This window comes from Peromyscus eremicus, chromosome 2, assembly GCF_949786415.1.
Source record: "Peromyscus eremicus chromosome 2, PerEre_H2_v1, whole genome shotgun sequence".
In the NCBI taxonomy this organism is placed as follows: domain Eukaryota; kingdom Metazoa; phylum Chordata; class Mammalia; order Rodentia; family Cricetidae; genus Peromyscus; species Peromyscus eremicus.
This window is the reverse complement of record NC_081417.1, coordinates 86,967,037-86,993,879: the sequence shown is the minus strand read 5'-3', so window position 1 is coordinate 86,993,879 and position 26,843 is coordinate 86,967,037. Positions and strand designations below refer to the sequence as shown.

At 42.2% G+C, this 26,843-nt stretch overlaps 1 protein-coding gene across 1 annotated transcript in view; it reads left to right on the top strand.

The window, feature by feature from the left end:
- Nucleotides 1-26,843, top strand: part of Cdk5rap2 (CDK5 regulatory subunit associated protein 2) — a 188,342-nt gene that overhangs the window by 81,101 nt on the left and 80,398 nt on the right. Inside the window, exons 13-15 of the mRNA XM_059255817.1 lie at nt 9,344-9,514; nt 13,302-13,442; nt 22,422-22,519. Coding sequence (XP_059111800.1) covers nt 9,344-9,514; nt 13,302-13,442; nt 22,422-22,519 — 410 coding nt within the window. The remainder of the gene's footprint in view (nt 1-9,343; nt 9,515-13,301; nt 13,443-22,421; nt 22,520-26,843) is intronic.

Genomic DNA, 26,843 nt, shown 5'->3' with positions numbered 1-26,843 from the left:
TGGGGATCAAATGACCTTTTCACAGGGGTCATATAACAGATATATCCTGCTTATCAGATATTTACATTATGATTCATAACAGTAGCAAAGTTATAGTTCTGAAGTAGTAGTGAAATAATTTTATGTTTGGGGGTTCACCACAACATTGAGGAACTGTATTAAAGGGTCGAAGCATTAGGAAGGTTGAGAACCACTGTATTAGAACTTGAGTCATCCCTCAAAATATGGGTCTGACAAGTGTTTGTTTAAAGGAAAGAGCTGAACATAGCGGTTGGTGTAAATAGAGTTGTAGTACTATGCACATGAAGTATGAACGTTTTAAGAATTGGAATACTACTTTTTATCAAATAGACAGCAAAGCAATTATAATCAAAATATGGTCCTGGGCTAGGAATGAATAACCTCCTCAATGAATGGAGGTGGGACAACAGTCATTGTGGAAATGCAAATTACAACCACAACATCATATCACCTTGAAGCTGTTAGAATGGTTATTACCAAAGAGAAGAAAGGTAACAAATGCTGGGGAGGATGCAGAGAAAGGGGACTCGTGTGCACTGTTGGTGGGGATGTAAATTAGTGGGATCGTTTTGGAGAACAGTTTAAAAGTTCCTGAGAAAATGAAATTAGAATTATCTTACGATTCAGTAATTGCACTTTTGTGTATATATCCAAAATGATTGAAGTCAGTATGTTGAAGATATATCTCTACTTTTCTCATTCACTGCAGCACTATTGACAGCAGTCAAGAATGGAAGCAACCTAAGTGTTCAACACTTCCTGTAGGGATAAGGAAAATGCACACCCACCATACACATACACATAGGCTGTTTCTTATTCAGCCATAAAATGAAACTGTCATTTATACCAACATGAGTGGACCTGGAATCTAAAGAAGCTGATCCCCCAGAAGTAAAGAGTAGAATAGTGCTTCCTGGAGTATGGGGGATTTGTGGAGGAATATGGAGAGATGTTGGTCAAAGGGACAGAATTTCAAACAGGGATATATTTTCCAGATCTATTGTATGGCATAGTGAATATAATATATTTAAAAATTTAATATTGCTAAAAGGACAAATTTTAAATGTCACTAAAAGAGACATTTAACTGACAAACGTGTTAATTAGCTTGATATAGTTGTTCCACAGTGTATACATACATCAAAACATGACATTTTACCCATAAATATGGTTATTTACCAATTAAAAGTAAAATATTAAAATATTCACAATTAAAACAAAATTCTAAAGAAAGCACACTCTTCCTAAGTTAGTGTGCAGATTTAGTGTGTGTGCGTGTGTGTGTGTGTTCATGTGGGCATGTGCACATGTGTGCTGGTGTGTGTGCTGAAGTCCAGAAGTTGATGTCAGGCATCTTCTTTGTTGCTCACCTGTAGCCTTAAGTTTCTCTGGTCCCACCTGGCCCCGCCCAGCCCCACAGTCCCACACACTTATAAAATAATTACACAGAGGCTTAATACTAATTGCAAATTATATGGCCTATGGCTCAAGCTTCTTACTAGCTAGCTCTTGTAACTTAACTCAACCCATAACTATGAATCTATGTATCGCCATGTGTTCCATGGCTTTACATGTGTCCCATTACATGTTGCTCCTTGGACAACAGTTTGGCGTCTCCCCTTACTCTCCTTTCTCCTTTCACTATTTTGTAGCTGGAAGTTTTCCTGTGTCCTGCCTGGTCCTGCAGCCGCTCAGACCCAAGTAAACATACAGGGCTTATATCAATTACAAATTGCATGGCCATGGCTTCTGGCTCAGTTTTCTTGCTAGCTAGCTCTTATATCTTAAATTAACCCATTTCTATTAATCTGTATGTCGCCACATGTTCTGTGGCTTTACCTGTGTGCCATTACATGATGTTCCCTGGATGGTGGGATGGCATCTCCCCTGCCTTTCTTTTTTCTTTTCAGAGTAGATTCAATAATCTATCTCTTATCTATATTCTCCTTTTTCTTTTTTTTTTCAAACAAGAACCTTAAATCTAATCTCCTTTGTTTAGCCTTTTTCCTGACCATTAACAATAACAACTTTTAACCAACCATCCTAAACAATGACCATTATCCAAAACCCATTGAAAGACCAAAAACCACCAGCCCCATCTCTCAGGAATGTGGGTGTTGTGTTCTTAAAATTACTTCCTGCTGTTTGGGGGCAAAGGCATCTTTAGGGGATCCTGAAAAGAAAAATTTGGGGTTAATTGTCAAGTCATGGGAGAGGTAGCTGTATCATTTGTTGTCCAGTCTCTGCATAATGCGAAAGTACAGGGCTTATCTCAATAAATAAAGCCATTTGGCCTATGGCAAGGCAGCTTAGAGGCAGGCAGGAAATTCAAGCAGATAGGAAGAAGAAAAGAGAAAAGATGCTGGCCGCTGCCAGGAGAGAAAAAGCCAGAGACTCTGGCCCATGTGGTTGGAGATCCAACAACCGGCAGCTCCAGCCTGAGCCAGGGGGCCTTTAAAGCCACAAGCGGCTTTTTCTGTGAATTTGTACCCCACAAGTTGAATGCCAAATGTAAAATGAATCTTAAAAGGTCTTATTAAATAAAAAACCCAGAGCCAGATATCGGGGTTAAAACCTGAGAGATCAGAGGAACAGGAAAAGCCACAGCTAACCTCACCTCATCAACTCCACAGAATCCAGAAAGACCCACTTCCTGTGTACCCACGCCTATATGCCTTTCTGTCCTGCCAACTCATTTCCTTTCTGTCTAGCTACATCACTTCCTCTTCCTGCCCTTCTCTGTCACTTCCTATCTGTCTGTACAAACCTCCAGACCTTTATGGTTAGCTAGTATTGGAATTTAAGGCGTGTGCCACCACACCTGGCTCTGTTCCCAGTGTGGCCTTGAACTCACAGAGATCCAGATGGATCCCTGTCTCCCGAGCGATAAGATTAAAGGTATGTGCTACCATTGCCTGACTTCTGTGTTTAATATAGTAGATGACTTTTTCCTCTGATCCTCAGATAAACTTTATTGGGGGACACAGATAAAATATCACCACACTATGTCTCTTGGATTTTCCTGCCTGGCTTCATACTGCCTGGCCATAGGCCAATGCAGCTTTATTTATTAACCAATGAGACTAACACATATTCACAGCATATATTAAAACATCCCATAGCACTCACCACCTTATTTTTTGATATGGTTTCTCACTGAACCTGGAACTCACTGATTCTGCTAGGCTGGCCAGTGAACTCTGTGCCTTCTCCCCAGCTCTGGGGTTATAGACTGCCCAGGTCTAGTTTTTGCACAGGTGCTGGTTATTAGACTCAAGTCTTCATGCCTTCTCTCTTGCCCCATGTGATGTTAGAGAGCTATGTTTAGGTGGTCTTATGTAAGGTCTTAAACTTCATTGAAATTGTGTGTGTGTGTGTGTGTGTGTGTGTGTGTGTGTGTGTGTGTGTGTGTATGTGTGTTGAGGTCTCTCAAAGTGGTGTGGTGGATGGATTGAGGTTACTGCATTATTACAAAAAAGACTAGATGTGTGCTTTGGTGTACATGTGCACTGAGAGGGTTTAGAACCATATACCAGCCAAGTGTCATTCCTTAATCATTGTGATCACAAGTAAATTAGGTTCCCACAGCCTCTCTCCTTGCTCATAAAATGGGAGTAGGACTAGAGTGTACCTCATTGATAGAGCATGAGACCCCAAATTTCATCCTCTGTCTTTACTTACTTATTAATTTACTCACTCATTCTTTACTTCATTTATCCAATAGATGCTTGGATATTTTATTGAGTGCTGATTTGGTTATCTATTGCTGTATAACAGATCACCCCCAAAGTTAGTGTATAAAGTGATGAATTTATATTTCATTTTACTAACCAAGGATTTAGACAGGCTCATTTGAATGGTTTTCTGCTCTACATGCCCCTCACTTGTACTCAGTTGATAGGTGGGCTGCTTTGGAGGGCAAATGACTCTTATGTTTGGTACCTTGTTGGAGATGGGTAGAAAATTAAGCTGAGGTTATCAACTGGAATACTTGCATTTGGCCTCTCCAGCATGGGAGAATTAGGATGGCCAGGCCTTTTAGATGTAGGACTTGCAAGCCTTCAAAAGAGTGACTGAAGAGACAGGAGTTAGATCCTTCCAGGCCTGGTCCAGAAATGACCCATGTTCTTTAGGTTGCAATGGCCACTACATTACTAAGCTTTAAAAAGTGGAGACATGGACTCCCTATCAAAGAGTTTATGGCTCTCATTAATCTGCAGTAGTACCTTCTGTATGTATGGTGTCATTATAGGGGATAGAGTTGCAGCAGTAAACAAGATATGATCTGCTCTTGTGAGACTGAAAAAGTTCGCACAAGATAGGTGTCCTATATTAGCAGGTACTGTGGGAAGAGATAACAAGGGAAAGGAGTATGGAGAGAGGGAGGTTATGAAAACTGGAGTGAGGTAACAGGCCTGCAGGAGGTGAGGGACATCCCTGAAACACAGGCATTGGGTACAGCAAGCATGAAGGTCCTGATTTGAGTACATGCCTACAACCTAAGAGCCAGAGAAAGACAATCAGTTGCCGGTGCAGAATGATCAGGGAGAGCAGTAAGCAGAGAACTTTGAGGTAGCCAGAGTTCAGCTGGAGTCAGGTGGGCTCAAAGGTCATCATACTTTTGTTTTTGAGGCAAGGTCTTACTAGGGAGCCCTGGCTGGCCTGGGGCTCAACTATGTAGACCAGGCTGGCTTTGAACTAAGAATTCCTCCTGCCTGTACCTCCTGGGTACTGGGATTAAACACGTGCACCATTTTACCTCCATCATTAATTTTGAGACGAAGTAGATTAATTATGACAGTGCCTGGCACATGTTCTGGATCATGGTAAGTGCTTGCCCCAATAGCTTGTGTTCCAGTGACCCTGAATGTGGGAGCATTCCAGGTCCTCCTTGTTGTATTGCCTACTTCTCAGTCACAGCTGCTTCTCTGGCACTGGTGTGTATTCACCTTGATTAGAAACAGCAACAAGATCCCAAGGGGAAAATATTTTTTAATAATCTTTTTTTATTGTGTTTTTGGTGTTTGGAGACAGGGTTTCTTTGCATAACTCTAGCTATAGACCAGGCTGGCCTTGAACTTACAGAGATGTGCCTGCCTCTGCCTCTCAAGTGCTGGGATTAAAGGTGTGTGCCACCACCTCCTGGTGGGGAAAATAAAATGAAGTCCTGTCTGCTGGACAGGTGAATCCTGCCTGTTTTGTAATATCTTTAGAAAGGTAGATGGACTTTGCCATGGTAGGTATTTTGATGTGCATGAATTGAATCTGTGTTTTGTAAGTGCACACCTTGGGTGATTCTTTTTTTCTTAATTTTTATTTATTTTTTTATGTATATGGGTGCTTTGCATGCATGTATATCTATGCACTGCTTACATGGCTTGTGTCCACAGAGGCCAGAAGAAGGCATCAGCTCTCTGGGAATTGAAGTTACAGATGACTGTGAGCTGCTATGTGGGTGCTAGAAATCAAACTCAGTCCTCTAGAACAGCAGACAGTGCCTTTAACTGTTGAGTCATCTCTCTAGGCCCCTTGTAGATGATTCTTAAAGGAACGGCGTTTGTTTGGACTGTTCTTGAAAGTATTGTCACTTATAGCTAGCCAGAGCAGTTTGCAAGAGGGGAAAGAACAGTAGTTACTTCTATACAGACATCAAGGAAATGCAAATTTTAACATGTATGAAGAAGCCTTTCCTATCAGTTCTATTAGCAAATATTTTGGAAACTAACAGGCATGTGATGAGCTTTGTTGTGTTTTTTTTTTTGTGTCTGTTTGTTTGTTTGTTGTTTTTTCTCATTGCCTCTTTGGAAGAGTCCTCAAAATATGCATACCCTTAGACCTAGAAATTCTTCTCAGAGATTTTCCTGAAAAATTAAATCTAAAGCTAAAAGATACTATCAGCAAGAAAAAAGCAGTAAACTGTAATAACATATGATGTGGAAGCTCACGTAGTTAGAGATGGTAAGGATACAGTACAATGAATTTTGCTATATTTGTTAAAATTGCTAAATGAGAAGATTGTGTAGAATTGGTTTAGTTTTTGTTTTTGGAGACAGGGTCTTGCTCTGTAGACCTAGCTGGCCTGGAATTTTCTCTGCAGACTAGGCCAGGTTTCACAACAGCCTTCCTTTTTTTAATTGTTTTTTTTAATAATTTACTTAGTTGCTGTATGTTCTTTGTAAGTCATGGTATAATAGAATAAATAAAAATGGGAAAAAGTTGAAACCGAAGTTAAAATAATGTAAAAACTCATTGCAGTTGGAGAAGGTCCAAAAGAAGCATTCACAACTTGAATATGGCTGAAGTTGTTGGCAGGACTAGCTCATTCATTGGTTGTTATTCTGTTACTGTTGCTTTAGCATTACAGCTGTCTCTGTGTCTGGATTCTGCATTGACACATTTTACCAAGCTTGAGTCGAAAATTGTGTCTGTATTAAACATGTAGAGACTTGTGGCCATTATTCTCTAACAATATTGTGTAACAGCTGTGTACAACATTTGCATTGTTCTAAATATTATAGTAATTGGAGGATGTGGGCGGATTCTATGCAAATATTATATTGTTATAGGAAGGATTTGGGTGTTACTTTTAGTATCCTTTGGGGTTCTGGATCCAATCGCCCAGAGACACTAGGGGACAGTTTTGTTTGTAGAATTAAAAACAAATATCTGACCAAAAAAATCCTTAACCCTGTCCAAAATTGAATTTTGGTTTACTGTTTAGAGTTCATGATAGCTTTGGGATCTTATTTTGGATTAAGGATCTAAGATAGCTTCATCTTTTTCCCTTGGGGGGGGCAGCATTTATCTAAAAATATTTATGTTTCTCCCCAGTATTTGAGTCTCTGATTTTGTGATTGTTTACAAAATGGTGATTATCTGATTTTATTATTTCTTATTTTATAGCTGAATATCCCTGTAAAAATATACTTATTTCTTCTTATCTAGCTGTTTGTCATGAGGGGCAGTTCATACAGGAAAAATTAAACGTAAAAATAACAAAAGAAGTTCTCTAAACACCTTGGAAGGCATTTCTTTCATGTTCTAGCTACAGCAGGTTCTCAGAGTATAGATGTAGTCTTAACTCTTCTGGAAGGCAGAAGTCTGAGACAGGGCTCCCCAAGTCCAGGTGGAGACTGCTCTTAGGGTTGTATTCCTCTTGATGGCTGGAGATACTGGGGACTGACTGATTTCTGGACCAGTGACCCCTTTCCATCCTCAGTGCTAGCCATGGTTGTAAGAGGCATCTTCTGCATCCCTTCCATCTTCAAGGGCCCTTGGACCCACTTTGATAACCCAGGATGGCATGTGCCCTTTAAAGCAGCTTGAATTTCTTCTGTTACCCTTTATTCCTTTTTGCCGTTTAGGGATTGGAGCAGGAACATCTCTGAGGAGCAGTTATTCTCTTATCAGAGCAACTAAAAGTGTTTTTTTTTGTTTGTTTTGTTTTTTTAAAGTGGTATGAATTCATGGATTTCCTTACCCCCACTGGGTGTGCATGCCTGTAGGGGACTCAACCCAGGGCTTTGTGTGTACTAAGGTTCTTCCACTAAGCCATATCCTTACCACTGAATGTGAATTTTTGATGTATTTGAATTACTTGCTCATCTGTATGAAAATTCTATCTTCTTTCCTCGGTAGTGGAAAAAGCTTTTTCTGGTTGGTTCCCTTGGATGTGCTTATTGTTGTCCTTGTTCCTTCCTTCCTCTTGGGCATGAAAAGATGTCTGTGCTCATCTTGATGCAGTTAGTCATCTGTTCTTGTGAGATGAACTTTCATGTGCTCCAAAGCTACCTGGAGGACCTGTTAAAATTTAGAGTGATGGGTCCACCTTTCTAGAGGTCTGCAGGATTAGTTGTCAGGATGCCGGTGATTCGGCTTTAGGTACTGAACTTTGGGAACGCAGAAAAAGCACATTGTTTTAGTGGGAAATGGTTGAGAAATGGCATCCACAGTGTGGAAGGAAGGAAAGAGCAAAGTGTAAACATGTGGATAGCTCAGAATCAGATTTACAATGAGTCTAACTTTGTTTCTATTTGTATTTATTTTCGATTGTGTTAAAGTCCTGGATCTAATGAGATTAATAGCTACTCATTTAATAACTACATATTATGTATGTGCATGCATTTCAGAATACCATTGCTAACATTATTATTTTTGACACAGTGACTTAAACCAGTTTCATATGTTTTGTCTTCCCCTCAGTAAGGGTATGCTCATTATTCCACCCCAGGTTACTGAAACTGTTTGCTCAACCCATCAAAGTCATGCAAAATCAGACTCATTGTTGCTTTGCTTGCTTGCTCTATTTTAGTTTTAGGGGAACTTTAAAGGAGATAATTGTGTAAAATTTTAAATGGTCACATCTTGTAAAGCTAGTTCTGTTTTTTTCTTCTGTTTCTTCTATCCAGCTCTCTTCTGTTTTATGAGCAGCCATTTGGTTTGTGTTATGGTGAAATACATGGCAGTATGCTCTCCCATCTCCTTTCTCCTGGCTCTCTCTTCTTCAACATCTACGTTAATACATTCTGGAGATTGATCTGGGGCATCTTCAGAGAGACCCTATTCCTTTTCCTGTGCAGTGCAAGTATTCTGTGGTGAAACCGTGCCATATTTTATTCCTATTGGTGCACATCTGGGTTGTTTACAGTTGTTTGGTTTCTAAATAGTCAGCTTCATAATGTCAACCTCACAAGCACCTGTTGTAACATAGTAGCAATCTTACTATATATTGTTTTTATTCCTGTCTTTTAAAAAAACTTCCTACCAAGATTATTTGTGCGTTATTATGAGTTCTTTATGACCACTGTTAAGGCCTCTTTTCTGATGATTACTTGTATTACAGAATCTCATTGAAGAAAGTAAAAAATAATTTTAGAAACTGAGGGAAAAGTTTTTTGCCGTTATTGTCCCTCTGTTTAGATGTCTTCTCAGAGGGCCCCCTCAGTTGTATAAGCAGGAAAGAAATAACCCATATTGTGTTAGACACACAGCTTGATTATCTTGGTTTGTCTTTACTTGTAATTGTGTTTTTAAAAAAATATTTTATTCTCTATAATTTTCTCTTTATTGTTTCCTTGTTTGAGGCTGTTTGATTTTCTGTTTTTTCAGCATTATAAATAATACAATGTGCATAAAGACTTATTTAAATTTGTGACTTCTGAAAATTGGTTTTTGTAAAACTCTAAATGAGAAAGAAGTCTGTATTTGTTAAATGCACTGATCAGCTTGTTTTCAGCAGAACTTGGGAAGTGAAGCCGGTAAGAGATTGTCACCTTGAACTCTTTAACAAGTAAACTCCATTTTTCTTCTTTTTCTTATGGTAGGACCTTAGAAATGAAGTTGAAAAACTACGAAATGAAGTGAATGAAAGAGAGAAGGCAGTGGAGAAGCATTACAAGAGTCTTCTGAGCGAAAAAAATAGCAAGTTCCATACTCAAGAACAAGTCATCCGATTTCTAACAGAAAGCGGCAATCAGAAAGATCTGCAGCTTCAGGTACCACAACATCTTTTCCTTTCATATGGAAATCATCTTTCAATGTAGTAGTTTCTTCTAAATTCTTGCAGGAACTTTTTCTTTGCGACAGAGTCTCACGTCGCCCTGGCTGGTCTCTAACTCACTATGTAGCTGTGATGACTTTGAGCTTCTGACTTTTCTGCCTCTACCTTTGGAGCACTGGGATTCGAGGTATATTCCACCACTGCTACTTTAACAGAGTTCACCACATGTTTGTGGCACTTAGAACTTCCTTTAAGTTATATGAGCCTCAGCTGATAGGAAGGGAAACAAGGTCAGAGAAGGGAAGTACTTACCCTGCTCACATGATAATTGATAGTGCCCTAGCTGGATTTGCTCCTGTGCCCAGCCTGTTCAATGAGGGCAAGTACTTGGGCAGTGGGCCTTCACTCCTTTGCCCATTTCGTCTCCTGTTTAGTGTTGGAATTCACTTCTTATTTGGTCAATTTAGTGAATTTCTGAGATAGAACCCAGGTAACTGTGGTGGATTAAATCCAGGTATTTAATGCTGCTACCGAATACTAATACTTCATTGGAACAGGAGTATAGGAGCTGGAAAGTGTAAGCCCACAGGGCTGTGGAGGACTGTACAACAGGAGCTGCAAGCTAACAAACTTTTGGATGTTATGTGTGTTTGACAAGTGGGTACTACATAGGGTTCAGTTTGGCCACTGTGGCACTCAATAAAGACTAGCCAACAAGAGTCAAGCTGACAAAGGCTACAGCTCAAGGAAGACTCGGCAGACAGACGACGTGGCCAGTGCCTTTGAAAACAGGAGATTTAGGTAACCTTCTCTCCTCTCCAGCAAGAGATCTCTAGGGCATGTAAAGCAGAAAAGTGCTGGTCTAGGGTCATTGGAGGCAGCAGAAACTTACATAGCAGAAGTGGCAGTGGGGAGACTCACATGAATGAAGTATGCAGACCCCAACCAAGAGATTCCTCCTAGAGGAGAAAAAATGAAAGATGCTGGAAGTTGAAGATCCTTATTCAAACAGCTGGGTTCTCCTCTACATTCCCCAGTAAGACTACTTTTGTTCTGTCCATTTCCACACTTAGAGTTTCTGAGCACTTTAGTATTTAAAAGGTAAGTGGCCTATATTCATCAAATGGGAGAAAAGAGAATGAAGGTACATAGAAATTAGGATGGGTGGCTCATGCCTATAATGCTAGCACTTGGAAGGCTGAGACAGGAGGGAGGATCTTTAGTGTGAGGCTAGCCTGGGCTAGAGAATGAGACCTTATCTAAAGGGTAGGAGGGAGTATGTAGTAGAAACGGCAACAGTGAAAACTGTAGAGCTTTTTAAACCTACAGAAATTTGATACCAAAACAAGGTAAAATAGGAAGTAAGATCAGTACCCATGAGATGGCTCAGTGGGCATAAGTGCTTGTCATTTAAGCCTGAAGACCTGAGTTTGATGCCCAGAGCCCACAGAGAGGTGGAAAGAGAGAACTTACTCCACACAGTTGTTCTCTGACCTCCACTAGTGCTGTGGCACATATGCAATGATACACACACACACACACACACACACACACACACACAAAGAAAGATCAGAATCTAAAACAAATAAAGATAACTAGAAAAGAAGAATGGCCTATTGGAAATTCAGTGTATAATTGCTGACTTAAACACTTATAGGGCAAGAGTTAGAAAGTTGAAGATAAACGTGTAAGCCTTCCAGAAAACGGAATTAAACAAACAAGAAGATAGGGAAAGGTAAAGATAAGAAAATTAGAAGCATGGTTCAGGAGGTCCAAAATATGACTAACACGAGCACCAGGAAGCAAAGCAGGCAAAGCAGGTCCAGGTATCAGGAGCTGTGTCCCAGAATGGAAGGACAGCTGTTCCTGCACAAGGGATAAAAGAAGATCCATAGGCTGAGGTGAGGCATTGTGATATGTCAGAGCTTGGTGATTAAGAAAGGATCTGAAAGGCTCCAGAGAGGGGAGCAACGTAGACCTTGTCGGAAGAACTGGGACTTAGAATGATATCAGAACTCCCAGCAGCTGCTTTAGACACTGAAATACGGGAGTGATGCTTTCAAACTTGGGAGGAAAAGTGATTTCCAGTCTAGCATTCTGTCCTCAGCTAGTCTGTCAGCCAGTGTGAGAGCAGAGCAGGGTATTTTTCAGATATGTGGTATCTTAGATTGTCTTGCATGCACTCTGCAGGAAGTTCTTGGCAGAAGAGCCGTATGAACAAAGGAATAATCCAGGAGATATAAAAGATCCAGAATAAAGGGGCTTTCTCCTGGATGTACTGAAGGCAAGTCCAGAGTGACAGCTGAGCTACTAAGTGAGGAGTCCAAGTTTGGGTCTTTGAGGGAGGGTGCCATCTGGGACTCCTCTGGGAAACTATAGCGGACCTGGTCAATTACTGATGTGTTTGACTCTACTGGGAGGGATTTAAAACTTTTTTTTTTCTGAGAATTTGGAGAAAATTTGCAGCTTGTAATAAGTTTATGAACTAAGTAGGCAAATAGAACAAAGAAGTTACTAATTCTAAGAGTTCAAAGAACTGAATGTGAATGGCAGTGTGATTGTGAACGCTACATTGCTTGGCAGTATTTATGTGCTATAACGTAGTGCAAATATTGTTTCAACTGGTTGTGATACAGTTGTTAGGAGAGGTCTTGAGATGCAGATGACTGATGCAAGACTAAGCCCCTACACTCCTGACTGGAGCCAGTTAGTAAAATTGAAATGTGAGAAATCAGGAAACACAAGAGTAAGAATGTCATGTTGACACCTGAAGACAGAGCAGAAGTAGCATCCAAGGATTGCAAGTTGGTTTTGCCTGGGACTGAGGCTTTGATGTGAAAATGGGGGCGAGAGGGGCTACTGTTTCCTTGTTAAGCATTACAGTGTCGTTTGTTGGTCAAAACATAACAATGATGAAGGTGCAGTTGTGCCAGCACGATTTAGAGAGACAGTGTTGGCTGATTTTCAGTTTTTCCTATTTCAGTTCAGTGGGATCTTACAGAGAATTGCCCATTCCTTTCTTTGTGGGTACTGAATTCCTTCTAAATGATTGGCATGTTAATTCTGCTCCATGTTCAGGAGGTAGATGTGGATCTTATCCCTTTCTTTCCTTCAAAGAGTGAACAAAACCCTGGCTTACAAATCACCAGGTTGGGAATAGATTCTGCACTTGAACTTGACCAGAGACCAGAGATGCAGTTTTCCAGTTTTTTTGTAATATTGGATCCAGGCTTTTGAGGGACCAGGGAGGGGAACTGCATTGTGTGTCATGGAGAAAGATCTTCATATATGAGCACATCTTAATGCTTATTTGCAGTCCCAGCCTTTTCTCCCTTGTACATGTGAATGATCTGAATTTATAGTTTCAAGGCAGACTAAGACTTTGTTGAACTTAAATATGCAATCCTGGCATGTTGACTGGGTAGGAAATGGACCCAGGGGTCGTGCAGGGAGCAGGGTAGACCTAGGGATGGTACCAACTAATTGGATCAGGGTACCATATTCATGGAAAGACAGCCACTGTGGCAAATAAGGGCAGTTCATGGACACCTACCATCCTTGGCCATCTTGCTGGTATGCTGCTTGCTCTCACCCATCATGATATGCAGATGAAGTTATATCATAGCTGTGTAGTTGCCTAATGTTTTGGGATGATGGAATTATTTAGGGGACATAAGGACTTTGTGACAAAATAAGATATCTTCCCTTAAAGAGGTTTTTTTTTTTTTTAAATCTCTTTATATTTGATGAAAACTTTGTTATGATTTGTTTCATTTCCTTAGAAATCCAGTGAAAAAGATTTGGAAGCAATACAGCAGAACTGTTATTTAATGATTGCAGAGGAGCTCAAGTTTGGGAGCAATGGCTTAATAACAGAACAGTGTTCTCAGCAGTCACCAGGCAGCAAACTCATCTTCTCTAAGGCAAGCTTGACTGAATTTGGGTGTCCACATGCGAATGTATTCATGTTCTTTTCTGAAATGTATTTGATAACTCCTTTGATAGGGACTATCCAGTGCCTTCTTGCTGATAATTGAGCTTACAACCAGTGGGACGGGGAGGCTTTGTCTAGCCACGCTGCAAATTAGTTTTCTTCATCTGGTTATTCCTGTTGGCTGTGCACCTGATACCGAGAATTTCTAGCTTTCTAGGAGAGGAGCCTGGTATCTGCTCCATCAAGGATCATCTCTTGAAAAAATGTGGGATTCTAAGCAGTAAGGAAGTTGCCGTGATGAAATGCTGGCTCTTCCTCATCTGGCCCCCATTGTTGGTCTAGTCCTTTGCTCTTAACAACTGTAGAGCTTGCTAAAGCCTGAAAACAAAGTTGGTGCTTTTGCTTATGTCTGCCCATCTGCCTAGGTGGTGTTATGTTTATCTTTTGACCCATGAGTATCCCTGCAAACACCCGTCTAGGGTAACCTTCCTTGACCCCACAACACTGTCCTGGCCCCTCTTGTAGCACACACACACATCATCTAGTTGCTATCATTGGCTCTGCCTCTCCGCTTCTCCTCCCCTGCACCAGATGCAACACTATTGGCAGGCACTTCAGGGGTGAGAACAGGTGCTTGTCTTTGAGTCCAGTGCTTACTTAGCCCTATATTTGGCTCTGGAAACGTGAGTTTAGTGATTATACGAGTGATGCAGTGTGGCAGCCTAACCTGCAAAAGAAAAGGTGTTAACTGTAGGTCAAGTCCTTTAAACCTTTTTAAAATTAGGCAAATTAATTCTCTGATGAATGGCTGATTGTGACTTGTGGTTTTGTGAACGGTGTTTCTCAAAATATTTAACTAATTGAACAGCGTGGGCATCAGCCATCTGGACAGATGTAGGCACTTAGACTGGTGTAGAGCTGGAGGCTCCCCTTGTGCCATACCACCCTCAGTTATTCTATTGTGGGGTGGACAGTCAAGGGCCCACAGGAGGAACCAGAGTGGCTGTAGTGGTTAGAGTGGATGGGTAGGCCAGGATTCATTTTCCAGTAGGCACAGAAATACTTTAGCAGCCAGTGCCTTCCTGCTGCTTCAGTGGCAGACCCAGTCCTGGGCATGGCTGGATGAACAGCGAAGCTCCTGTTGGCTCTGACCAGTTTGTGTGTTGGCACCTGGAGGATCCTCATGAGAATGTCAGCATGTGTGAGAGGGGCCCTTGGGCTGCCTGTGAATCTGGGCCCTGGATTTTTCTCCTGTTTCTATCATTCCACTTAGGGCAAGTCCAAGAACTAAGTCTCAGCCAATGTTTGGTGTTTTGATTTGGACCAAAGTTAGTGGAAGTTTTGAGGTATACACAGCCTGTAATAAGCTAGCTGTTTTGAAACTAGACAGTTTATGTCAGGTAGTGTCCTAGTTAGTTTTATGTCAACTTGACACAAGTTGGAGTCATCTGAAAGGGGGAGCCTCAATTGAGAAAATGCTTCTGTAAGATCGAGCTATAGGCTGGGTTAGGGTTAGGGTTAGTGGTTAGGTAGTGGCACATGCCTTTAATCCCAGCACTCGGGAGGCAGAGCCAGGTGGATCTCTGTGAGTTCGAGGGTAGCCCGTTCTACAGAGCGAGATCCAGGACAGGCACCAAAACTACACAGAGAAACCCTGTCTTGAAAAACAAAATAAAACAAAACTAATCCAGCTGTAGGATGTTTTCTTAATTAGTGATTGATGGGGGTAGGGCTCAGCCATTGTGGGTGGTGCTATCTCTGTGTTGCTAGTCCTAGGTTCTATAAGAAAGCAGGGTGAGCAAGTCTTGGGGAGCAAGCCAGTAAGCAGCATCCCTCCATGGCCTCTGCCTCCAAGTTCCTGCCCTGTTTAAATTGCTGTCCTGGCTTACTTCAATGATGAACTTTAATGTGGAAGTATAAGCCAAATAAACACTTTGCTCCCCAACTTGCTTTTGGTCATGGTGTTTTGTATTAACAATAGAAACCCTAACTAAAACAGGTAGTATAGAGGGATACTTCTTCACAGATTTACATGATATAGTTGTTAAACTTGCTGTTGGAATAACATTTTAGTTGTGTATAGTTAATTGGACAAAATGTTTATAATCTTATGAAACTGGTTGAATATTTTAATATTTATTATATTTATTTATTTATGTTACACTGTGTGATATCTGTTCCTCATATAACCATGGGTACCAAGACATTGCATGGACATTTGGTACTATCTACATCTTGGCAATTTTTAAACTACTGTACAAAATGCTGAAGTATTTGACAAAGGTTTTAATTCTGTTGTGCAGGGCTAATTGCGGACAAGGAATTGTAAATTCCATTTCAGAATTGTTAATTTCTGGGTGTCAATGTAAGAACTCCTGGCTGTTGCAACCTTACTGTCTTTGTTCTGTTTCAGTGGTTCCAAACCTTCCTAATGCTGTGACGCTTTAATACAGTCCCTCATGTTGTGGTAACCCCCTGCCCTCATAAAATTATTTTCATTGCTACTTCATAACTGCAGTTTTGGTACTGTCATGAATTGTGATGTAAATATCTGTGTTTTCTGATGGTCTAGCCGACCCCTGTGAAAGGGTTGTTTGGTTGAGAATCACTGTTCTCGTCCCTCAAGAATGGTTTGCTTTTCAAATGGTTGTTCTTCCTGTGTAGAAAATGTGGATTTCTTCTGCTATGCCCTTGGCCATTTTGTGTTGATTTAGGATTTATCCTCTACCCATTTTTACAAAGAGCTCAAGGCTATGGTAGTGTTTCTGTTCTGCTAAGCATTGTGTAGTCCTGAGAATTAATGCTTAGGTAATCAGGGAACTGAAGAAGGTGTGTGATGCTCTCTGGCTATACAGACTTGCTGCAGCTGTGATTTCTAACTTGGTTGTTGACGTGGTTTGGATATGCGGCTGCATTTTGTGAGTTAAAATAAATGTCTTTGTTGCAGCGTTGTGACACAGCTGCTGAAATAAGCCCCATCCATCTACCAGGTCACCAAATTGCCCTGCTTAGCAGGAAGTGATCCATTAAGCCTTCTCTACTGGTCTGCTGTCTCCTCAGTTTGTGATCTGCACTGTACACATTTCCTTCAAGTCCTTAAGGAACCAGTGGCAGAGCAGAAAGTGCCCCTTGCCCTTGTTGAGTACAGAATGTCAGTCATGCTGCTTATGATCTCTGGCCTTTGACAAGTCACCAGATCTCCCTGAGATGTCCTTCCTAGTCTTTGGGGCAGATTCTAATCTGTCTTTCTGAGAGGATTAGGACTAATGGAGGCACACTCGTAAGTTTCCTCTAGATTGCATGCTCCAGACGCCAGCATAGAGTGGTCTGAGTTCAGCAGTCATGAGGAACAACTTTGAGAACAAACTGGAGGTTCTCACAAATACTAGGTGAGATGCTCTAGAAAAACTGAGAGAGTGCCATGACTTTAAAGGCAAAAGTTCTGGTCTCTGGCCTCTGTCTTTGACTTAATGTAGACCTGGTCACTCCTAAATGGGTGTGTGATGTCTCCCTCTAAATCTTAATACCCAAGAAAGAATTGTGCTGGTTTAGCCCAGGGCTTTGCTCACAGTGGAGCAGTGTCTGCCTGTGGACTGCTACTATGTTTCAGGGACATTCTGATTAGGCAGGAGAATAGTAGTGAGCAGGATGATCACTTCGAGGGCTGTGGAGGATGCAGTGCAGAGCCATACATGGAGATGTGTGTACGAAGTGCAATGCCAGGTCTCTGTGTTGAGAGACCTCCTATTGAGCTGTTCCATGTTTGGAGATGCTGGTGAAGAGGGTTGATGGCACCTGCTCAGCAGGTGGGTCTTACTGCCCACCAACCCCAGGCAGCTAGCTCTCCTCTGTGCCAAGGAGATCTACTGGCTGTCAGCTCTGCTGAGGGAGCCAAATGACTTCATTCTAATGGGGCGTGAGTCAGCGCAGGGGAATAGGTGATTGATGAAATGGGACGCAAATGGCTCCGAAGAGTTCATTTATTTAACATGGGTGAGCAATTTGCTTCTAGGAAGACGTTGACTCACTCTGACTTCCATTATGCAAAATATCCACAGGAATCTCTGCTCTTAAGATTCATATCAGTCCCTATGTTCCCCTCTTACCTATTTAATCATCAGTTCAGCGAGTGTTTATGGCAGGATTTGATTTGTGCCAGACACCAGGTCTGGTTTAGGATAACTGCTGTGTGTATTGCTCAGACCGAACAGGTGGTTGGCACAAAAGCTCTGGTGAAGGTAGGTGGGAGCTTCTAGGCCAGCGGAGGGTATCTTTCTTGGCTAGAGTGCGCTTCCTATGAGATTGGGCTGGAGAGGATCCTATGAAGTGCACTGGAGTGTCACTGGAGAGTGGTAAATAATATCTTTCCATCTACGAGGTCTCTGAGGTTCTTCGAAATGGGGAGAAATTTCTGAGATCCCTGAGATGGAGGGAAGGAGGAAGGAATGAAGACAGAAGCTGAGGAGTGCAGTGGCCTCAAAACCCTGGCAAAGAGCTGGTGTAGCTGCCAGGAGGAGGAGAGGGGAGCTGGGCTGAGCATTGGGACCTTGACATGGCAGTATCCTTCACTGTGATTCAGAGCCTGACCTACTGAGATTCTCTCAGTCCACTAGAATTCCATATTCACTACTTTATTTCCTAGCCCTTCTTGATTAATTTCGACATCACATACAAGCACATATCCTGACTTTACTGATTATCAGTTAAGTGGACTCAAGTGACAACTGAACGATGGGAAGACTGATATGGTGCCCCACGATGTTATTACTCTATAGGGTTTCTGTGAAGTACATAGCATAGCACCAGACCATTGGGATGGTGCTTATGGCTGACACCAAGTGTCCACTCCATGCACCATGTCCAGGCACCATGCATTGATTAATTCATTTAATCTTTTTAACCTCTTAAGATGGGTATGGATGTGCTGAGGAGCAGAGACTGGGAGCCCATGCCCATACCTCATTATCCTGAGTTGGGCTTGATGACCTTCCTTGTGTCCTCATGTCTAGAATTAGGGGGAAAGTATCACCTCTACACCTGGGTTGTATTCACATTCAGTGAGAGACTACCTGGAGAGCATTTAGCATCACAAGCCTATAAAGTCAGCACAGCTAGTAAAGGGGCAGGCAGAAATGGTGCGCTGTGAGACAGGCCACAACCAGAACACCAAAGACCTGGTGGCTTTCTTTATCTTGATGTCCTCTCACGTGCTTATGTGCAGCTGAGAGAACTCCATGGGGCACTGTTGTATGCAGAAGTATTTAGGAGTACCTGGGCCAATGGTCTGTGGCATGATTTACAGAAGTGCTGGATATCTAGCTGGGTGACTAGCATTTCATGCTTCTCCTGGTGGTTTACTGTTCCAATCCTGAATGCACAGCCTTGGGCTGAAGATCATTGGGCCTGGAAAGACAGTACTGTTTTCCTGGGTCGGGGTGCTTAGCCTTTTTTCCCCCATTGCATTCCTTTGGCAGTCCAGCTGAAGCCAAAGATGCATGCCCTAGAAAAAAAATGTTGAAATGCACAGAATTTATATATGTACCGGTTTGTGAAGTGAACCAATATTTTGAAATTCAGTTATCAAAGTATAAAAATTTTGCTATAGAAATGATATTTTAATTAAGTATTTAAATAAATTTAGTGGTGAGTCTAATGACCACAGTAGTTTTGAAATAGTAGGAAGAATAAATGTTCTGAGATATCGGTGGCACTTACAGAATAACCCTTTTTAGCTGGCAGAGTTACAGAGCTAGCCCTGGTGCATATGTGGCTTGTGGCAGCTCCGGTAGAAGAGAATGGTGGTTTCAGTTGAGGTTAGTGAATAGAAGGGGCAGCTGCGTTTTCTGGTCACGTTTGTGTATCCTCTGTATGTTAGTGAGGTTGAGAAGAATGTCTGTGAACAGCAGGCTTCAGCATTTGGAAAGCATAGTCGGGTTGCACACTGCAGGTATGCTGTACACATTACCTCAGTCATTTTAAGTTTATTATTTTTGAGAGAATTTGAAATTCATAAAAAAAAGTCATAAGAATAAAACCCTTTCTGAGTGATCTGAAAGTTGCCCCACGAAGCCCTGTCACCTCTGAATCCTGTAAGCAGCCGTTCATCTAGCTGCCACAGCAGGAAATGAGCGTAGCCTCCCTACTGCCTTCTCATTCTCAGGCAGCTGTCTCAGAAACACTTTGCACAAAGGGTCTCACAATCCCATCTTGAGATTTCCAGTCTTGATTCTTTAGTCTCTTGGCCTTGATCTTTTGAAGTGTGCAGACCAGGCACGTGCTCTTCCTGTGGGCCTGTTTGCTCTGTGTGTGTGTGTGTGTGTGTGTGTGTGTGTGTGTGTGTGTGTGTGTGTGTGTGTTGGTGATTTGATTTTTTGGTGGGAGTGTCAGTGTTGTGGGATATTTTATCATACTGTGAAAATCTGAGACTGTGTTCATAGAATCAACCTTGGATCAGGGTGTGGAGCCAGTGACTAGTTGATAGGAATTAGCCGTAGAGAGTATGGAGAAGTCAGGAATATGGATAGAGAGATGCACAGGAAGGAGTAGGGAGGTACTTGGAGAGTCACAGGCCTTTTTGGTTTGGGAGTGAGTGGAAAGACTCTCTTGATGGGTCTCCTGGCAAAAAGGAAGGTTAGCTGGTTGCTTCTTGGCTTCTCTGAGCTAGCAGGTTTTCACTCCAATATACGACTCCTGAGACTTTATTGGTAAATAGAACAATAGAGACTTGGTTTAAAAACTGCATTTGGCAGCAAAGGCAGGGCGGTTGCTGGCAGGACAAGAAGTCCCACCAGGCGGTGGCCTGAGCAGCATAGCCTTGATGGGGTTGGGGGTGGGAGTAGGAAGTGGGGTGTGGGGCTAGGGTGGGAGTCGGCAGCAGAATGTGGTTAAAATACCAGTAGATTCAGGTTTAGCTGCTGTGCCAGAGATAAAACATGCCAGAGTGGTGATGCTGTGTTCACAACCTCTTCTCTTCATGCTGCACAATTCATGTGTTTAGTTACTAGCTGTTACAAAGACTGTGTCTTCAGAAATCAGGACTATCCCGTTGCCCTTTTTTCTATGTACTAAGGAAGAATTTGGGGTAGTGTTTTGAGTGTTTAAATATCCTGATCTTCAAACACTCACCCTCTAGTTTCAGCATCCTTTTATGTCTATTGGCTGATTTGTTTATTACAGTGGCAATTGCCAAATGGTTATGTTTTCTAATCCCATCATCCTCCTCTCATTTACTAATTACCCATTTTACTGTAAGGAAAAGCCTTTTCTCATGTACTCATTTGTATTAATTTTGGACTTTGTGAAGTTCTAGCTTACATAATTATTTTGATGTTCAAAGTGTCTCATGTTTGGCTGGCAAGAGCTTTTAAAAAATGACCTCAGTATCTTCTGGACAACGTTTCATCATTATTTAGGCATTTATTTATTTATTAGCTTTGTTGGATTATAACTGAAAACATCAAGTTTTGGTGGCTGGGGAATGTAGTTCAGTGCCATGTGGAGTGCTTGCCTAGCATGCACAGTCTGGGTTCAGTCCCTAGTACCGGTACCACCAACACACACACTTAAGGTATAGAGTTCAATATTTTGATAGCCATTGTGAAATCACCACAGTCAAGATAGTTAACATATTCATCACCTTGGAGTGGTATCTTTTCCTTATGGTATTTGTGGAGAGTATGTTTAAGATCTACCTTTTTAGCAGATGTCAAGTAGGTGAGAGTCTGTTGTTCATCTTGGTCATCATGCTGTGTACTCCATCTCCGGGACTTCCTTATGTAACTGAAACTGTGATGGCCTGCACCTTTGTTTCTCCCTCTCTTCAGAGGTCCTGACAATCACTGCTCAGATCTTAAGCATAAATTTTCTGGCAACAACAGAATACTGGAGGCACATCTTCTGGTCTTTGATTTTGTCTGTCCAGTACTGGAGTTAGCTGTTTCTCCAGATGTTTCTCTGGTTCTTTAGCATAATTTATCTTAATATGCTCTTTAATTCCACGATATGGTAGTCATTGTCAATTGTTTTTTAGGTGGGAATGTCCAAGCTATTAATAAGCAACTTACCAAATCCCCAAATTGCTAAGTGTCTATACCAGAATTTGAACTTGAAGGCTAATTCACATTTGTGAATGAATGCCGATCCACAAAACTGTACCCCCATTTCATGACAGAGGAGCAATCTACTTTCCCAAGGCTATACTACTAATTAGCAGTGGTCCAGCCCAGCCTCTGTCATCACTCTGCTCTAAACGCCTCTCAGGTGCCACTCACTTGACCTCTTCCACTCTCCTGTACATCTCTTATTTAAGGTTTTGCTAGGTTTTTGGTTTGTGAGTTTTTCTGTGAAGCAGCAACCAGTGTGAAAAGGCATTCCTTAGAGTGTCATGAAATCAGAGGAATGTGTTTCACAAATAGTTTTCAGATGTTGGTAGCATGGCTCTCTACTTTGTGTTGAGTATTAGTTAGCTTCAGCTTCATGTTACTATAGTGAAACACACAAGATAATTAACTCATAAAGGGAAAAGCTTGTTTTAGCTTATGGTTTTGGAGGTTCCAGCCCAGGATTGGGCTTATTGATTGTGTTGGACAGGCAATGAAAGGAACATCCGGTAGAAGAACTGTCCACTTCAGGTCTAGGAAGCAAAAGAGAGAGAAGAAGGAATAGGGTCCTACAGTTCTTAAGGGTGCATCCTCAATGACCTGAGGACTTCCCACCAGGCCCCATGTCTCAAAGCTTCTACTACCTCCAGGTAACACCATCCTTGATGGGCCTTTGGTCACTGTGCAGACTGTTATTCCCAACTGCTCCTGCAGGTGGTGCTGTGTGACTGTGGCCCGTGCCCCAATCTGGCTCAAAGCCTTCAGTCTGTGGTTTTAAAAATCCAGAGCTAGACACATGTGTTTGCATAATAGCAAGCTGTATTCCTTGGCTTCTGCCCCTAATGTCAGATGCCCATTGTCATTTCCAGGAAAAGCAACTATCAGACTATGAAGGGCTGACTGGGGACTCAAAGAGAGAACAGAGCATCTATGCGCATCTGGCTAAGACTCTGCAGGACTCAGACAGGTAAGTTTCTCTTCAGACACCACAGCCACACACACTTCCTGGTTAGTACTGCTGGCTTCTGAGCAAAAAAAGCCACACCAGATATAGTAAGCCTTCAGAGTAGTTAGCTGGAGAGAGTCTCCTTTAGTGGTCAGATCTACCTATTATCAATCAAGAATTGTCTGATTAGAGCAACAAAATTAGCATTAAAACAGTTTTCAGTTCTTGATTGTGTATCTAGGAAGTTGTTCCATGTGCCTTCTCGCAGATGTTCCTCACAGCTGTTCCATGAGGAAAACAGTAATGTCATCCCTATTGCACATGATTCCCCCAAAACGAAGAAAGGTTAAGTGACTTGTCCAGGATCACACAGATGTTGGCAGAGTCCTAGGATTTGACCACATCTCCATGTCTTAGAGTGACTCATGTCTGTAGAATTGCTGAAATCATCTGGTGTCACTGAAGGGTGGTGAGGAGAGCCAGCTGTGGCCAGTGGTATTGCTGTCGGCCTGCTGCCACGAGCTCTAGCTCTTGCCTTGTCCCCAGGCAAGTGGCCTATTCTGACTTCTTTTTGCACATCCATGAACGATCTGTCTATACTAGGGTAGTTATAATTGAAAGGCTATGGGATCTGGTATTCGTTTCAAAACAGTAGAGAAACAGAAGTGGGTGGTGATTGTGATGGAACAAGATTGACCCAGCTTCCTGGTTATTGGTATAGGATGTGGAGATGTGGGGATGGGACTCATTACTTTAGTTTGCCTTTTTTAAAACTTACCCCACAATTTCCATAGTTAAAAGCATGACCCTCCCTTTTCCGTCACCTATACCCTTTGCTGTTGCCCCACTGGGCTCTTCAGTGTTCCCTGGACTATGCAAATCCGCCTCTGCCATCACCTGCCATTTCCTGCCCCACTGTCCCAGTGTTTCCCTGCACTGTCTCACAGCATTCCTTCAGAATTAGCCCAAGTGTTACTCTGTCAGGAGGCCCATTGGTCCTCAAGTCAGTTCTCCCTCTGTGCCCCTTCCCCTTATCTCAGGGCAGGATTGTCTGCAAGGACCAGTTCCTCGGGCCTGGCAGAGCAGAGCAGATGCTAGGGGAGTGCTCTGTTTAGGAATACCCCTCCTCTAGCACTGATCTTCCGGGTTATGAGATTTCAGATCTGCAATGAGTTTAGAGAAGGCAGAAAACATGCTGATGAAACTAGGTGTGGATATATCTCCAGAAGCCTGGCCATTTCACTGTGGAGAGGTCATAGCATCAGATGGAGAAGCTCAAGGGAGAGAGAACAAATGTTGCTTTCCTTGTACAGCATCTCTGACAGAAGCTACATAGTTTCTGGGCTCAGAGAGACTTTATGGGTGGATGCGGTTGCTCTTGAGAACTCTCAGCATCCCAATGACTCCTGGTTTCATAGATCTTTCCTAATGAATAAAAACATGGATGAGTCTGAAGAGGGCCAGGGCTGCAACTAATGAACAAGGATGCTTAAAAGGTTTAATATTCATCTGCAGGCTTAGATCCACATCCCAGCTCCAGCACTTAGCAGGGCTGAGCTTGTGGGTTCCATCTCTCGCACTGAGCCTCAGTATGTGTGCTTGTAATGCTGAGATGGGCTGGCCTGCCTATTTCCTTAACCTAATCTTTGCCTATCTCCCAACTCATTTCCGTGTTTTCCTATTTACCTCCCTTTCTCCCTCCATCCTTCCTTACTCTCCTCCTTTCCATCCCACGCATCTTTTTTCCTGTCTACCTCCCAACTTACCTATCTCCAAACCTACTTCATTATCTGCTTCTCTCTTCACCTTCTTGTCTACCAGCCTTGACAATGTTGCTCCGTAAGACATAGTAGTTTGAAAGAGAATGACCCCTTGGTCCCTGTTGCTAGAAGTATTTGAGAAGGATTAGAAGGCATGTCACTGGGGGTGGGCTTTGAGGTTAGGAAAGCCCACACCATTCTCAGTTTGCTCTCTGACTTTGGCTTGTGTCTGGTTATGGGCTCTCATTCTCTGAAACTGTAAGCCATAATAAACTCTTCTTTATGCTGTCTTAGTCATGGCATCTTAGTACAACAATAGAAAAGTAACTAAGACACAAGGTCTGATACTATGTAAATGTCAGTGCTGCCTGGCAGGCAGGAAGCTCTCAGCACATGGCAACACTTACTAGGAATAGCAACATGAAAAGCCCAGTCTCCGTGCCCCACTGTACATACACATAGCTATGGGGTTTGGGATCCTCAGACCTTGGTGCATACAGAGGACACAGTTGTGGATGAGAGCTAGTTGAGTTCCTGTTTGTAGTTTTAGCACTATTCACTCTGGGAATGTAGTAAATGTGGTGACCTATAAGACCTACTTGTGATGAAAGTGAGAAAGGAAGGGATAGCCACCATGAGCTGGGTCACTTCAAACTGGCTGTACTCAGAAGTTGGTGACTTTAATTCCATAGTTGACTGGCCTGGGGCTGGTTAGTGGTATTGTCTTCTTTTGAACTTTGTATTTCTGCTGCTGGCCATCCCCTTCTGCCATCCTTATCCAAGAAGAATGCACAGTGTTTGTTTTTCTCAGAGCAACACACCTTTGTTCTGTGACTGCTCACACCTCACAAAGACTCTGGAGTTGGCACAACCTAAGTGATAGACCTGAAGCCTCAGCCTAATGGCAGGTGCTTCGCTAAAACTCTCTCCTTTGCTTCCTTGGTGAGATGTTTTGGCAGCATGCCACATGCAAGCCTGTGCTGTACTTTGACACTCGGGAAGGATTTCCATCTGCTAAACAAATTGATCATTGTGATTATTTGGAAGTGGAAGTAGGTACAAGTTTCCTGTAAGCCCTTCCTTTGCATGAAGACTGCTTTACAACGAACTGTCCTTCACACACAAGTAGAGAAGAGTGGACCGAAAAGTTTATTTCCTCCTGTGTATGCTACTCTATGTACAATTTCATGGATGGAACTGGAGAAGTGAAGCTTGAGTCTTTCACACCTAAGCCCAGCAATAGCTCCTAACCACTCTGGGGAAATCTGATAAAAGCTTATGAGCCCTCTCTCTAGAAAGATCCATGTATTTATACATTTTTACAGGTAGTTACAGAGCAGTGATGAACCCTTTCGGGGAACGGTACGTCAGACGTTGGATGAGAGTGATACACTTCTTAGTGTTTAAGAAGGAAACTTTGTGATGTGCCTTAAGAGTGCTTGTGTGCTTTCATCACCTGCAATGCTGGGCATCCTTAAGAAAGTAACCGAATGTCAAACTTCACAATAGGCTCAGCCCTCTACAGTGTGGACTGTATCTGCAGTGCAGGTGTCAGCCGGATCTCCGTGTGCCTCTGAGAGCTGGGTGTGAGTCTTTCAGATCATGTGGTACTTGCACATGGATGTACGTCCAAAGCTTTTCTGTGGATCTGCACTGTCTAGTAGAACAGCCATTAGCTAAGTGGTTACTTAAACTTACACATACTTTCAATTTAGCAACATTAAACATTCAGTTCCTTGGTACATTAAACCCCATTTCAGATGTTGAGTAGGCACATTAGCTAGTGGCTGCTGTATTAGACAGTATATAGAACTCGCCCATCACTGGAGGAACTTCTGTTGGGAAGAGTTCCTCATGATTACTGCAGCTCTAGGTGGCATGTCCTTTTCATGGCCTCACTGTGTTCTGGGCTTCTTATACTGTGTGGACCCACATGTAAAACTCGACATCCCCTCTTCCAGAAAAATCCATTCATACTGTGCATTTCAAGTTTGGTTGAGTTACTGCAATAGAGTTCTATGGGCCCTGAATTGGTCTGTTTCTATCTTACTGTGAATTCACTTTTCCTTAGTTTTTCTTCTCTCTTGACTCTTAACCCTCACCCTACCCCAGTATGACCTCTTTGAGGGTGCATAACAGAAATCTGATTCCTCTCTCCTGAAGCCTAGGTACTGAGTGAGAGAGCTTCTTGTACACTAAGCCTTCTCAAGGCATTATTCCAAACAATGGACTGTTCTGGAGAATTAGATCCTTTCCACCTGCTATGTCTGTAGTAGACACTAGTAAGGAATGAATTACAGTAAATGGAGAGCAGTCACCTGATCTAATAGTATATGCTCATTAAAAATGTTGCCAGAAACTCACAAATGTAGGAGAATATTTAAGCAAGGGACACATAGTTCTGCCTTGCACATCCAGTGACATTTAGACTGTGTGGAAATACTCATGGAGAAAAAGATTCAGGAGAAATAACATGTTGATCAGTTGGAGCATCACAGTAATTTTTATTTTCTCTATACTTTTATATTTACCTTTTTCTGTAATAAATACATTTACTTTTTTAAACAAAAAACAAAAACAAACAT